We start from the raw sequence: 13,196 nt of genomic DNA, 5'->3' as shown, positions 1-13,196 counted from the left end.
AATGGAAAGTAGGCTGTTTGCTTCAAACTTCTGCAGTGAACAGAATCAGATGTCTAGAGCAGAGGAAAAACTTAAATTTTACCTCCCTTGGACCTCCCTTTTGTGTCCGGAATAAAGCATTATTATTAAATTAAAAAACATCAAAGACTAAGGTCAACTAGTCCAAGCCAGAGTCCAGAATGAATGTGAAGCAGCATATCTGTTATGCAGCAAATAAGTGGAACAGACTGCCAGTGGAGATTAAACTTTAAAATCGTGACACCTGTCTAGGTTAAAAAACATTTCTTTTCTCATGCGCCTATGCATGAAATCAGCAGGGTAACTTTTAACTTATCTTGATCTTAATAATGTCAGTTTCATATATGATTTTAATGTGATTTTTGCCATTTGTTGCTGCATGTGTGTGTCAAGGCGTTGAAGGGTGAGATCAGACTGGGCCCGCCTCCAACCCCTACGTCTTCCCTTCGCCCGCGCAAAGACTTCTGGGAAACCGAGTCCACCCTGTCAGTAATTCAAGCTCATTCCTTTCTCCTCCACCGCTACCAAGATGCCGGCCGTACATCACAAACTGCTCCTGGAGGACGCCTTACAGGATAGTCCTCAGGTAGGCCTATCTGTATTTTCCCTTAGAAAAGAACAACTGTTACATTAAATGTGTGTTCAGCGCTGAAGTTAGCATAGTAGCCCAGAGAGTATCCTGTTCCCTTTGTAGGCTGTTTCCACTGGTCGATGACAGCTCTCAGTTAACACAGTGTAATGAAAATGTTATCCCCTGTCAGCAAGGGCTACGCCTGCCTGCTATAAACAGGCGTTCCTTAATAAATATTACAATTATCTGCTCGTTTTGAGTTTCTGTTGTATTTTCAAAGCTACCGCTCGTCACAGGACTGACAGCTCTCCTTGAGCAGGGGTGATTTTTATGTATACATAAAGACTGATCATATAGCATTGCTCTTGTGCAACTGTTTTCTTTTCTGTCGTATTTATTTGGATTTTTGGCCTGTTTTACTTACCTGTTTTATAGCTCAACTGGGCCTTAGTGACTGGATGTGGGAGGGGTTTCCATTATCGGACGGCCCTGGAATTAGTCAGTAGTCTGCAAAAGGGCAGTGTCATTGACTAATATTGCAAAGCTTGCAGATTTTAACTGCAGTATTGAAGTTGTCTATTGAGACCTAGATGTCATGCATGAAATAATTCGTAGAGACAAGATCATATGCCATCACCATTATCTAGTGTGGGGTGTTTTCTGTAGGTTATTGCATCACTCTCTTTTCAAACGGGGCTGACCTCTGATGGCTTTTCTTAAGTGCAATCCAAGCTGGAGGGTGATTTTTTTCTTTTTCAAAATGCTAGTTTCCTAGCGAGAAACCGGCCTGAAATTTTACAGTGGTGAAATGTAAATGTAGTCAAGAACGACAATATTCTAGAAGGTATAATCAGGGTATGAAACAATTCTTGGCTCATACAGTACATGCAAAAAAGTCAGCTGCAGCAAAGTGTAAACACACTTAACCCAAAGGGCGTGTTCCTTTCTTTTCTATCTGTACTTCCTTGCTGCACCTGTTCATGGAAAAACCTTCACTCACGGGATTTTCTTAGTTTGCATAGGCCTGTAGTAAAATCATCATGCCTTTAGTTTCATTCAGAAGCTGCACCTTAGTATCCATCTGCATACTGTGCTACCCTCCTCTCTCCCACTTGTTGTTTCCCCTTTCAACTTCCAGCTAATTAAGGATGTTTATATTCAGGCTAGTGATTCCTTTCAATGCTGAATCACTGGCATACTATATAATTTTTTTTTTTTAGTTTGGTATCAGTCTACTGTTGAGAATGTCTGATATTAAAATAAAAGTCAAATATTAAATTCCATACTATAACTCATATGACAGACAAATGTAGGAAATGCTCCTGTTTTTTAAGCAGGGAACATTTGTTCTTCGTTTTTTCCCCCACAGTCTCGCTCTTTGCTCAGTGTGTTTGAGGAAGATGCAGGGATGCTGACAGACTACACCAACCAACTACTGCAATCGATGCAGCGTGTGTTCGGAGCGCAGGTACCGAACAGGACAGAAACATACTTACACTCTGCTTCCTATTGGCACTTTATAAATAAAGCAGAACTGAATTGAATAGATTAGATCAAATATTTTTTTCTTCTGCAGAATACAGTTTATGATAACATTACCTTTTGTAAACAGTAGTCCACATATACACCATGCATTAATTTCACACACCAGCCTTCGTTTTTATGCTGCCTTTAATTCCTGTGTGATCCATATAGAAGGTTTGGACGGATACCATGTGTTTCATTCTGTTAAAATGTCTCCTTCTTCACTCTGTTTTCTCCACAGAGTGAGATGGGATTGGCCACAGAGCAGCTCTCACAGCAGCTTCTGGAATATGAAAAGAAAGTAAGTGAGCAGTTGCTTAATTGTGACTTAATCCCACTAGCTAGTCTGGGTGAAATAATTAAAAAGACCCAGCTGATGTGGTTTAACAAAATAAAATAAATACTTATCCTCTGAGCAGTTGCATGACTTGACGCCATTGCTTATTTTTTTATCTAGAATTTTGCCCTTGGAAAAGGTGATGAAGAGGTAATCACCACGCTGCAAAACTTTGCAAAAACTGTTGGGGAGGTGAGACCTGCTTTTAGTTCTATTGTGTGTGTGTATGTATGTCTGTGTGTGTGTGTGTGTGTGTGTAGCAGGAGGGAAGGAAACTCAACAACAGCACAGCCACTTTAGTTGGTTCTTTATCACGTTACAAAGGATTTAGTACCTGTTCTTCCTCACCATGCTGGAAAAAAATGTCCATAACAAAAGACCTGCTGCCTATCATTCCTGTTAGACCGGAAGTGACTGCGCAAAAGGAGAGTAGTTAGGGAAATGTGTGTCTCTCTGGATGGATGAACAGACAAAAGTAGCAGCAGGTGGATGGATGGGTAGATGAAGCAGAGGTGTGCACGCTCTTGTATATGCTGTGGACACAACAGATGGGCCTGTCACTGTAAACCATGGGGATTCAAGAGCTTGTTAAGGCACTGACTGTTTGCTTGAGCTTTTACCTCGTCCTGCATAGAGGACTCATTTCACAGTTAGAATTAGGCTCACTCCTGCATCTAATCTTGTGAACTTTAGCACTTGCTAAATCATTCAGATTAACCTGGATGTCAGCTTGTTAGACATAGGCGTGTAGCGTGTTGATAAGCATTGGGCATAACAGCAGTGTTTGCTTGTTTGTGCGATACGCAGTCCCATTGCCCATAATAAGGTAAACAGTAAATTTTATTATTCTCTTCACAGAATGCATTCTTCCACACTCCGAGTTTATTACAGCGTGGATGAAGCATTGTCTGCTACCATATCAGGAAAAATGTTATTTTCCAGCTTGCTGGCTGGAATCGTTACTGTAAATATCTTTTGAAGGAAAAAGAAAAAAAAAAAGGAAAGTGATATTATTCAAGATCTTTGGCAAGGGTTCATCTTCTGTTTGTCCTCACACAGGACCTGATATATGTCATTGGTTTTGTGTGTTTCAGCTGAACTCACTCCACTCTGAGCTGGCTAACCAGATGGCTGACAGCATGGTCTTCCCTTTGATCCAGTTTCGAGAGAAAGACCTCACCGGTAGCTGAATATTAAAATGAAAACAATAATGCTTATTTCAATGTATTTTGTTGATGATGTTAAAAAAAAAAAGAAAATGTGCACTTAATTTTGCAGAGATAAGCACGCTGAAGGAAATATATGGCATCGCTACTGATGGTGAGTAGATTTTTACTTGACTTAGAAAGAAGAAAGTGCAAGCAGCAGGTATTATCTGACTCTCATGTATTTTCTTAACGATGCAGAGCACGAGGCAGCTATGGTGAAGTACAGTCGACTGCCCAAGAAGAAGGAGAATGAGAAGGTAGAAAATCTCCAAAGTGTTGGAGCTTTTTTTCCCTCCCTGATTACAAACTGTAAAAAGCCTGACAGTGCAAATTGCTCCTGTTGTGGTGGGAGTGCTTAATAGGCATTTGAAAAACTATTAGATAAACCTAAATAACCTTCTGCTGCCAGGCTTCAGCATCCTATTACGACTGCAACAATGAGTATGGAAATGACTACAAAGACTTAACTTTTGTTACACGTGTCAGCAAATCTCAAGCAACATACAAGAAAACACAAATTTGTTGGTAATTTGCATATGTGAAAGAAAGACATGTGTTTGCATGTTTAAGAAGGTGTGTCTGAATTTGTCAGAGAGTTTATGCTGGGCACGTGTGCAAGGATTTATTTGCATCTTTAACCCTTTGGTGTGTGGACAGCTGAAGGCAGACTTGGTGAAGGAGGTGGCCTACACTCGAAGGAAGCAGCACCAGGCCTCACTGCAGTATTACTGCGCCCTCAATGCCCTGCAGTATCGCAAGAGAGTCGCCATGCTTGAACCAATGCTAGGCTACACTCAGGCACAGGTACCGGGCTACGAATGACATTTAGGCTGAACAACATCTCATTATCATATCAGTATTTTAAAGCAATGAAATGATAAGGGATTTTTTTTTCATTTGAACTGATTTAGTTTAGAAATGACTTGTTTATTAAAAATAAATGACCATATAAAAACATTTTAATATTTTAAAACCTAATTTTGTAATTAGAGCTGCAGTAATTAGTTAATTATTTTAGTTGTTAATGGATAGAAAATAAACCTGCAGGTATTTACATAACCCCTTCAAGATTTTTATAATTTTTCAAAGAAAATAAACAAATATTCTCAGGTTTCAGCTTTTAAAATGTTATAGTTTTTTTTTATTTATATGTTCAAATATCATACTGCTTGGGTATGGTCCTCCCTCAAAAAACATAACCTGTTTGCAAGTATGTTTTAATAAGTTTTGATCAAAACAATAAATTGAGGAAATGAAAATAAATGTTAGTTGTAGAGCCACAAGAGCTGAAACATCATTGTTTTTTGGTATCTTGCAGATCAGCTTCTTCAAAAAGGGCATTGAGCTGGTGTCCAAGAAGATGGACAATTTTCTTTCTTCTGTGTCCAACATGACGCAAAAGTAAAGAACTAAAATTGTGATATTTTCTGTACAGACGATGAACCATGACTTTATGAAGTATAAATGACATTTCCTTGTGTGTTATGCGCTTACACATAATATTCTGCAGAATTTAAAATTTTTGTTGAGATTTTTTTTGAGTATTTTATCTGGAACTATCACGTTTCTCGTTTTTGTAAGTCAGTTTTGATGGAAATTGAATCTCCCTAGTATCCAGGCCCAGCTGGACTCAGAAGCAGAGGCCATGCGTGTGTCCCAGAAGGAGCTTCTCTCTGTGGAGGACACCGTCTACATGCCAGATAAGGACACTGAGCCTGTCAATCGCACACTTATCCAGAAGGCTGGCTACCTCAACATTAGGAAGTAAGATTAATTATGCTCATTACAGACTTATCTGAAATCCAGTGACACTTCCTATTAATTTCTGCCAGTCAGTATGGTAAAGTGTGCCTCGGAAGAAGACTAATTGAACAGCCTTTTAGATTTTGTCTGGGTGGTGCTGTGAAGTGTGAACACCTACAGAAAACTTTGATGCAAATTGTTTTTTAATCTTTTACAAAACCTGTGCAGAATATGCATGAACAGAGAAAACAATGGGATTGTCAGCGAAGACAAGGTGGGTCAGGTAGCATGATGACAGCACGGTCTGTCAGCTTATTGTAGTGTAGATGTATGAGAAGGGGAACTTCGTTAATGGCTTGAGGGGATAAAACTGCAGCGTAGCTCACATTGTGATTTAATGAAATGTCAGAGCTGCCAAACTCTGTCGCTCCCTCACATACATCTAAAGTCTTTGACAAATGTCTGTGACACCAGAGAAAAGGTTTCCACAAAACACCACTCTGCACGCTGTCCTCACCCTCAAATGCCTGTCAAATGGGGCTGAGGCCAGAGAACATTTACAATTTCAAATGGTTTCTCAGTATTAAGGGTCTGAGTCACCTGGCACACCATGAGCCATGTACTTCCTTTTTTTTTAAAAAAAAGAAAATGCATTAGAGGATGCTTTGTGAACAGGATGTACAGCTTACAGATGAGTAATTTGTGTGACTCATACACACACAACTTCATTTAGCACTAAAATGAAAATTAGCTACTTCATTTTTAGACATAAAACATTCATTTTCAAAACAGAATCAAGACCAAACATCAATCATCATTGACCTCGGTGTGGTATTTCTTTCATTTTCTTATTTAAAATTACACCAGGGACTTCAGAAAATGAGACCAAATAAATCTATAAATCAGTTATTTATTTTTTAGAGCTCATGTTGGTTATAATTAATGATAGGTTTTGTTTTTGGGTTAGGAATAAAACTCAGAGGAACCTGAAGTTTCTGTTAAGCTTTTATAAATATAAAAAATATTAATGAAGGTCATGAATCTGCCTTGATGTGTGTGAATGATGTCATCCATCACACGTGAGTGCAGGCTGGTGCTGAAAGCTCAGTATGAAGAGTTGTTTATGCGCATCACACTGAGTGGCATGACACAGTATTATAAGGAGAATGTTCAGTTTTCCATGACGCATGCCTTCCTGGCTGCTCCACTGATGCAAACACGTGATAATTTGTAATAATGATACACATCAGGTATACTGTATGTCCATGCCTGGTATAATTTTGTGAAAAGAGCAGTTAATGTTACGCAAAAATAACCTGAATTGGTTGGTTTTGATTATTTTAACTTGTATCACAAGCAAACAGTGTGATAGTATTATGCATGTCAGTTTTGTGGGGGCTTCGAAAGTCTAATCATTGTCTGTTGTTGTTGGTTTTGTACACTTAGATGACATGGCTCTCTATCCAGCAACATTTGCTATAATAACTGCTGCTCTTGTAAAGCAGCATTTGTCATATTATCTGGCAGAAGCAGACCAAAGTTTGTGGCTCAAAATGACAACCTCCAAACATTTTCCATAATTCAGACGTTTTCAGCAAGTTAATTATTTCAAATGAATGGATATGCATGTTATACATATACTATAATTAGTTGTAGTTTTTTTTAGAGGGGGGGGGTCTGACTAGTTGGTCATATACATCCCAGTAAGAAAGAAAATGCACTTCATGCTTTCTTTTATTTTGTAATGTGTTTACCATAATGAGCAACAGACCCTTGTTCTTCTTTTTCTTCTTTTCCAGTAAAACCGGCCTGGTGACCACAGCTTGGGATCGACTATACTTCTTCACGCAGGGAGGTAACCTTATGTGTCAGCCTCGTGGGGCGGTGGCAGGGGGCATGGTGCTGGACTTGGACAACAGCTCCGTCATGGCTGTGGAGTGTGAGGACAGACGCTACTGTTTTCAGATAACCTCCCCATCAGGAAAGACGTATGCATACTTTTATTCATATCCAGCTATATTAATTATACACAAACAGAGAAGACTGAATATATTTTAATTCTGCTTGTGATTTTTGTATCCAGGTCAATGATCCTACAAGCTGAGAGCAAAAAGGAGTATGAAGAGGTTGGTGTGAAAGGAGCCATTATGACAGATGTCCCTTTGTTTTCCGTCCACATCACAGAAAGATCTCCTGCTACAAGTATCTGTATTTAAATAATGAAGAAGATGTCAAAGCTCATTGTGTGGTTCTTAACCTTTTTGTCTTCCTTGGTCACGGCTGATGGGTCTGTCACCGCTGAGATCAGTCAAGAAGTTTCAGGGTAATCATGTTGGAAATCAAGGAAAACTTAATCTGAATATCTGTTTGTCTTTCTCAGTGGATATGCACCGTGAATAACATCTCCAGACAGATCTACCTGACTGATAACCCAGAGGTAACACTTACATGCCCACCCGCAGGCAAGCTGTACAAGCAGGGTGTAGCTGTAAACTACCTGCTCTCACTTTTTAGTTTCCTTACATGCTGACATGTTCCTTACCACAGAATTGTTAGTGGTGATTTAAGACACCGCTTATTGGTTTTGTGTCACTGCTATCAGCTGCACTCAGTTGTTTATTTGTACTGTATCCCTAGAATAATTATCAATCCTAAATAGATTTGAGACAAAATGGAGAATAATTTCAAACACAATTTATCCAAGTGAAGTCAGTGGGTAAAGTTGTACAGTTTCATGTTCTGTGTGTGCTCTGTCTCATTTAACTTTGTGATTTGTGTTCACTCTTTTACCTTTATTTATTTATTTATTTTTGTATCATATTAGGCTGTGGCCATCCGATTGAACCAAACTGCAATCCAGGCAGTTACACCCATCACTAGCTTTGAAAAGAGACAAGATGGCTCCCCAAACCCAGACAGGTCAGGAACAGTGCTTCTTTAAGAGTCTTACAATGGCAATAACCAAAGACACTGCAACTGGCCTCAGGATGTGTAGAGCACAACCTATCTCTATAAGACAAAGTAGTGGTAAAGCATTATTAGCACATTTTATCCTTAGAGAACTGTATAAACTGTTGAAGAGGCTTATGTGTTTAAAGCACAACAAAATGCAGGAACAAAAGAGTTTGAGCTTCACACTGAAGCACAATAAATGCTTAAAGTTAAAATCAGGTCTCTTAATGACACATTTCTAAATCTGGGCAGACAAACACATTGTACCAAGTGTAAGTTTAGTTTTTCTGAGTCTTGTAATTGGATCTGACTGCACACCGTACCATACCATACTTTATTTATAATGCACTTTAATACAGTACAGTCAAATCAAAGCCATTATGATGCATTAGTAGTAGGTCTTTTAATCTTAATAGATTATAGACTTTGTCTCCCATCACTTATATCAGAGACCAAATGGGGGTCCATCATTTTAAGTTTTTGAAGAGTGAAAAATGTAAGCCTATCTTTAATTTGACTGTAGCAGGTTATGGGTTTAGTTGGATTATTTCTTGAAACTCATCATTATTCTGTTTTATTTCTGTAGAGCAAAGCCAGGAGGTGTTCACACTACCAGCAGTGATTCCCAGAAAACAGGGGCTGCTCCGGAACCAGAGGATCTGATAGCTCCAGGGACGCCAATTCAGTTTGATATCATGCTGCCAGCATCCGAGTTTCAGGACCAGAACAGAGGCGGGGGGAGGTGAGTGGGCCACTGAGGCATGAAGTTTGTGTGGGTGCTTGTTTATGCATTTGTAAGAGGCAGACAGGGATGAGGTACTATTGGCTCATGATGCTAATTTCCTAAATACTGATCTCATGGCTTTATTATATCATTTCCAGGAAGCTGAACACTCCATAATTGCTCAGTGCAGGAGTTTAATTGTTTTTCTTTTTTTTGCTGATGCATGTTCTTCCATCGTAACAGACGCACAAATCCATTTGGAGAAACGGATGATGACTGTACAGCAGAGAGTGATGGTAATCATTGTCCTGTTCCAAATGCTCTACATTGAACTTTTTCCCCCTGATGTTTGTGTACTTTGAGTTATCCTGTTTTTTTTCCTGTTTGTCATCCTTATTTCTTGTCCTTGTGGGTATATAACACGAAAGTGTTATGAGTGGATGATGTTTTCTTCTCTTTGCAGACTCCCTCCTGCAGCAGGTATTTGCTGTGCGCTTTCTGGGCTCCATGGCCGTTCGCTGTGGGAACAATCAGGAAGTGATCTATGAAGCCATGAGACAAGTGCTGGCTGCCCGTGCCATCCACAATATCTTCAGGACCACTGAGTCCCACCTCATGGTCACCAGCAGTAGCCTCAGGTAGAATCTATCACTTCTTTTAATGACGTTTAAAGTTTGTGCCACATCTCAGAACAAAAACAGCTCACTGTGCCACATTTTCATGGATTTAAAAAAAACCCATATTGTTTCCCTTCCATTACAGGTATTAATTAATCAAACCGTATTTATTGGGCTGTTTGTGCTTTATTTCTAGTGGGGTAATAGGTACCTCCACCTCTCCAACATCATCATGATCATTGTGCTATGTAAACTTCATTAAATAAGCTTAAATAGCATATGAAAGTGTTGTTTCAACCATAAATAAAGCCATGCAGCTTCACACACTACCCAGGAAAACATTATGTATTTTGGAGGCAAATCTTTAGAATTTAGTCTCTCACTTTATTCAGCTCCAGCCTGGAATATGCTGTACCATCAGGAAAAAAAAATGCATTGATGGAATATCCTGCTTATTCAGTATATTCAGGCAGTTGCTCATTCAACTGCAGCAACCCCAGATCATAGACTGCTCTTACAGGCTTGTAAAGTAGGCACTAGACATGATGGCTGCATCACTTCAGCTGCCTTTCTTCTTACCCTGATGCGCCTATCACTCTGGAACAGGGTAAATCTGGACTGATCAAATCACATCACCTCCCATTGCTCCAGAGTCCAATCTTTATGCTCTCTAGCAAACTGAAGCCCTTTTCACCAGTTATTCTGATTAATGGTTTTCTTATGGCAACACAGCAGTTCAGTCCCACTCCCTTGAGTTCCTTTTGCACTGTATGTGTGGAAATGTTCTTACTTTCACTATTAAACATAGCCTTGAGTTCTACTATTGTGTTCCAACCACATTTCGTCTTGGATGACGATGCCTCCCCACTTTCCTTCCAGTTTTTAATAATGCATTGGACAGTTCTTAGCCTGATTTTAGTATTTCCTGTAATTATCTAATAAGAGGCTCATACATATTTGCTTAGTTAAATCCAGACGGTGACTTATGTTATTTTTGGGCCAGGCAGTGTGTCTTGACAGTCTGAATCAAAGTTCAAGTACTCTTAACATAGTGGCATGGTTGTGAGAAAGACCAGCCATTAAAAAAGACAAACATTTTACTGTGGCCTGTCTTTGCCATTTGAAATTAAAATAAAAAAAATGCTTTAATTATCCCAGAGGAAATTGCAAATGTGATTATGGGATTGTTGCCGTTGGATAATGTGCTGAAAGTTGCTAGAAGTGCAGAACATCAATACCGAGAGCCTTGTGAAGTCTCATCAAAGCATTTGTAGTAACATCACTTATTCTCTAGAAGATAGCTGTAAACACTTATTTAAACTAATTACAGAGAGAAGCACAGCAGCGTACTAACAAAAAGCAGAAAAATGTAAAAACTGAAATAAGTTTCTATTTTTTCCTCTCAACAGGCTGATTGACCCACAAACCCAAGTTACAAGAATAAGTGTATGTATGACCAGAACATAAACATGAAGACAGTAGTTCTGCTTTTTATTCGGTCGTGTTTGTGCAACAATAATACTGTAATAATAAAAAAAAGATCTGTTTTTCCCCTCAGTTCCAACTAGAAGAGGTGTGTCAGTTTGCAGCCCACCAAGAAAACCCAAGACTGATGGGATACGTAGTTGAGGGAAGAGATTGGAGTGATGGAAATGAGGAGGGAGAGCCCTCGTTTAGCGCTTTTGTCTTTGAGAGCAACACAGAGGGTGAAAAGGTTGGTTCACCACCATCATCATCAACACTTTTTAAAGAATGGGAAACATGTTGACTGATGCACAAAGCACACACTGAGTTGTGCCTTTTTGCCTTCATTCACAGATATGTTACACCATCAACTTAGCAAAGGAAATTTCAGAAGCCAAGAAGGTAACACCCTCAAATATTGTAAAAACGCAGTAAAATACTGTAAAAACACAGTAAAAACACAGTAAAAAAAAGTATTATTGTTTTGCATTTAAGGTGAAAACCAGCCACTAGATGTGTTAAGATTGTTATTTATAAAGGCTTAAACAAGAGGATTAAAAAACCACAACCTATCAATTAGAGGCATGAAAAGTGAACCAATTCATTGTAATTTTCCTCTATAAGACAAAGTGACAACATTTTCTTTAAGAACTCTGCTTCCACAAATTTTGCATTATATTCTAGATTTCAGATTCACAGCACTGAATTAATTTTTTTCAGTGACAATTTTTTTTTTTTTTTACTTAGCTATTTTGATAGATAAACATGAACACTAAAGGGAACATTTTGCCTCCCTCTGCCCTGAGTTAATATTTACTCAACATACCTTATGTATTTATTTTAAAAGGACCCAGAAGCCTTGGCCCAGCTCATGAAAAATATGCCTCTGACCAATGATGGCAAGTTCCTGCTCCTGGAGCCAGAGACAGGCAACGAAAACAACGGAGCAGGACAAGAGGACCTGGAATCAGAGGCGTAGTTCCACAAAGGACCCCCACAAACAACAAGACCAGAGCCTCCAGTCTGACATTTACCCAAAAGGGAAGGCTTGCCCTGGATACAGATATCGTGACCCCTAGCCCTAACTCTGGTACTCTAATACCAATACTAGAGCGTAGATCACTTCCTGTGACCCTGTGCTACTACCATTTACTGTTCTAAAAGCAACGGACATTGACTTGGGGTTAGCTGGACCAGAAAAAAAAAAAAGACATTTCCATCTCATGTGTGTTCTGTTAAATCTGCTTTTCCATGATAGCTGTAGCATGAGCTTTAGTTTCTTATTTTTCCTTTTCCACCACTAGGTGGCATGCACTTCTGAAGGGACAATATAGGTACAGGTTATGTTTAATTTTTTTAATATCTTCAGCCGTCAGTCAGAAGGTGGCGAGTCATTTGCTTCAGTTTAGGTTTACATAGTTTTAATTATGTGCATTTGAAGATTTAAATTTTACTCATAAGTTTGTATGTCAGGCTCTTATAGATCTACTTTGGCGTTTATTCCTTGATTATTTATGTACAAAACTATTCTTGCACTACCAAGGTTTAAATCTTTTTAAATACATTATCTGAAGGCTACAAGATGCACTAATTTGTAAATCTGTATAAGGTAAAACATTTAAAGAAGTGAACAAGGAGGAGGTTGGTTCCTTTTGTCTGCAGAGGAGTGATATTGCAACCGATTATGGTTATCCTGTGATCATGTAAAGCAGTGAAATGAAGCAGAACACTTTTATTCCATCTGCACTTTCACTACAGTTAAGTTACAGACTTCCTGTTTCTAGGATTCCCACTACACTGGCTTAATGTCATGCTTGACATTTTCTTCCACTGCTTGTATAAAACAAGTCTGAAGATATGTATGCCAGAATCTCTCCCTAAAATGACTGTGTGATCCTTTTTTGTTCCAGAAGTCTATGTAAATATGATTTGTCAGGGTGTCTATATGGTGTTAAACCAGTCAATATGCTAGAACTGTCGCAGTGCATGATTAAATAACATCATTCTCTCCTTCCCTGAGCAGATTAAAGCCTCTGCT

The 13,196-nt window shown here is 39.0% G+C and overlaps 1 protein-coding gene across 1 annotated transcript; it reads left to right on the top strand.

The window, feature by feature from the left end:
- The first annotated feature begins 469 nt into the window (after positions 1-469).
- On the top strand, positions 470-12,354 carry appl2 (adaptor protein, phosphotyrosine interaction, PH domain and leucine zipper containing 2). The gene is made up of 21 exons (XM_041996513.1): positions 470-604; positions 1,959-2,057; positions 2,355-2,414; positions 2,571-2,642; positions 3,545-3,632; positions 3,729-3,770; positions 3,857-3,915; positions 4,316-4,462; positions 4,977-5,059; positions 5,270-5,422; positions 7,201-7,389; positions 7,485-7,527; positions 7,782-7,838; positions 8,226-8,320; positions 8,940-9,095; positions 9,321-9,373; positions 9,541-9,715; positions 11,104-11,140; positions 11,253-11,408; positions 11,513-11,560; positions 12,006-12,354. The coding sequence occupies exons 1-21, from the start codon at positions 548-550 to the stop codon at positions 12,135-12,137; spliced, it is 2,001 nt and encodes a 666-aa protein (XP_041852447.1). The 5' UTR covers positions 470-547; the 3' UTR covers positions 12,138-12,354.
- Positions 12,355-13,196: the final 842 nt, after the last annotated feature.

This window comes from Melanotaenia boesemani, chromosome 10 (genome assembly GCF_017639745.1).
Source record: "Melanotaenia boesemani isolate fMelBoe1 chromosome 10, fMelBoe1.pri, whole genome shotgun sequence".
Lineage (NCBI taxonomy): Eukaryota > Metazoa > Chordata > Actinopteri > Atheriniformes > Melanotaeniidae > Melanotaenia > Melanotaenia boesemani.
This window is presented reverse-complemented; position numbering and strand designations above follow the sequence as displayed.

Coding starts and splice junctions, on each gene's coding strand:
- appl2 (XM_041996513.1), top strand. CDS start 548: ATGCCGGCCGTACATCACAAACTGCTCCTGGAGGACGCCTTACAGGAT. Junction 5,423..7,200: donor GGCTACCTCAACATTAGGAA/GTAAGATTAATT, acceptor CTTCTTTTCCAG/TAAAACCGGCCTGGTGACCA. Junction 11,141..11,252: donor CCCAAGTTACAAGAATAAGT/GTATGTATGACC, acceptor TTTTCCCCTCAG/TTCCAACTAGAAGAGGTGTG.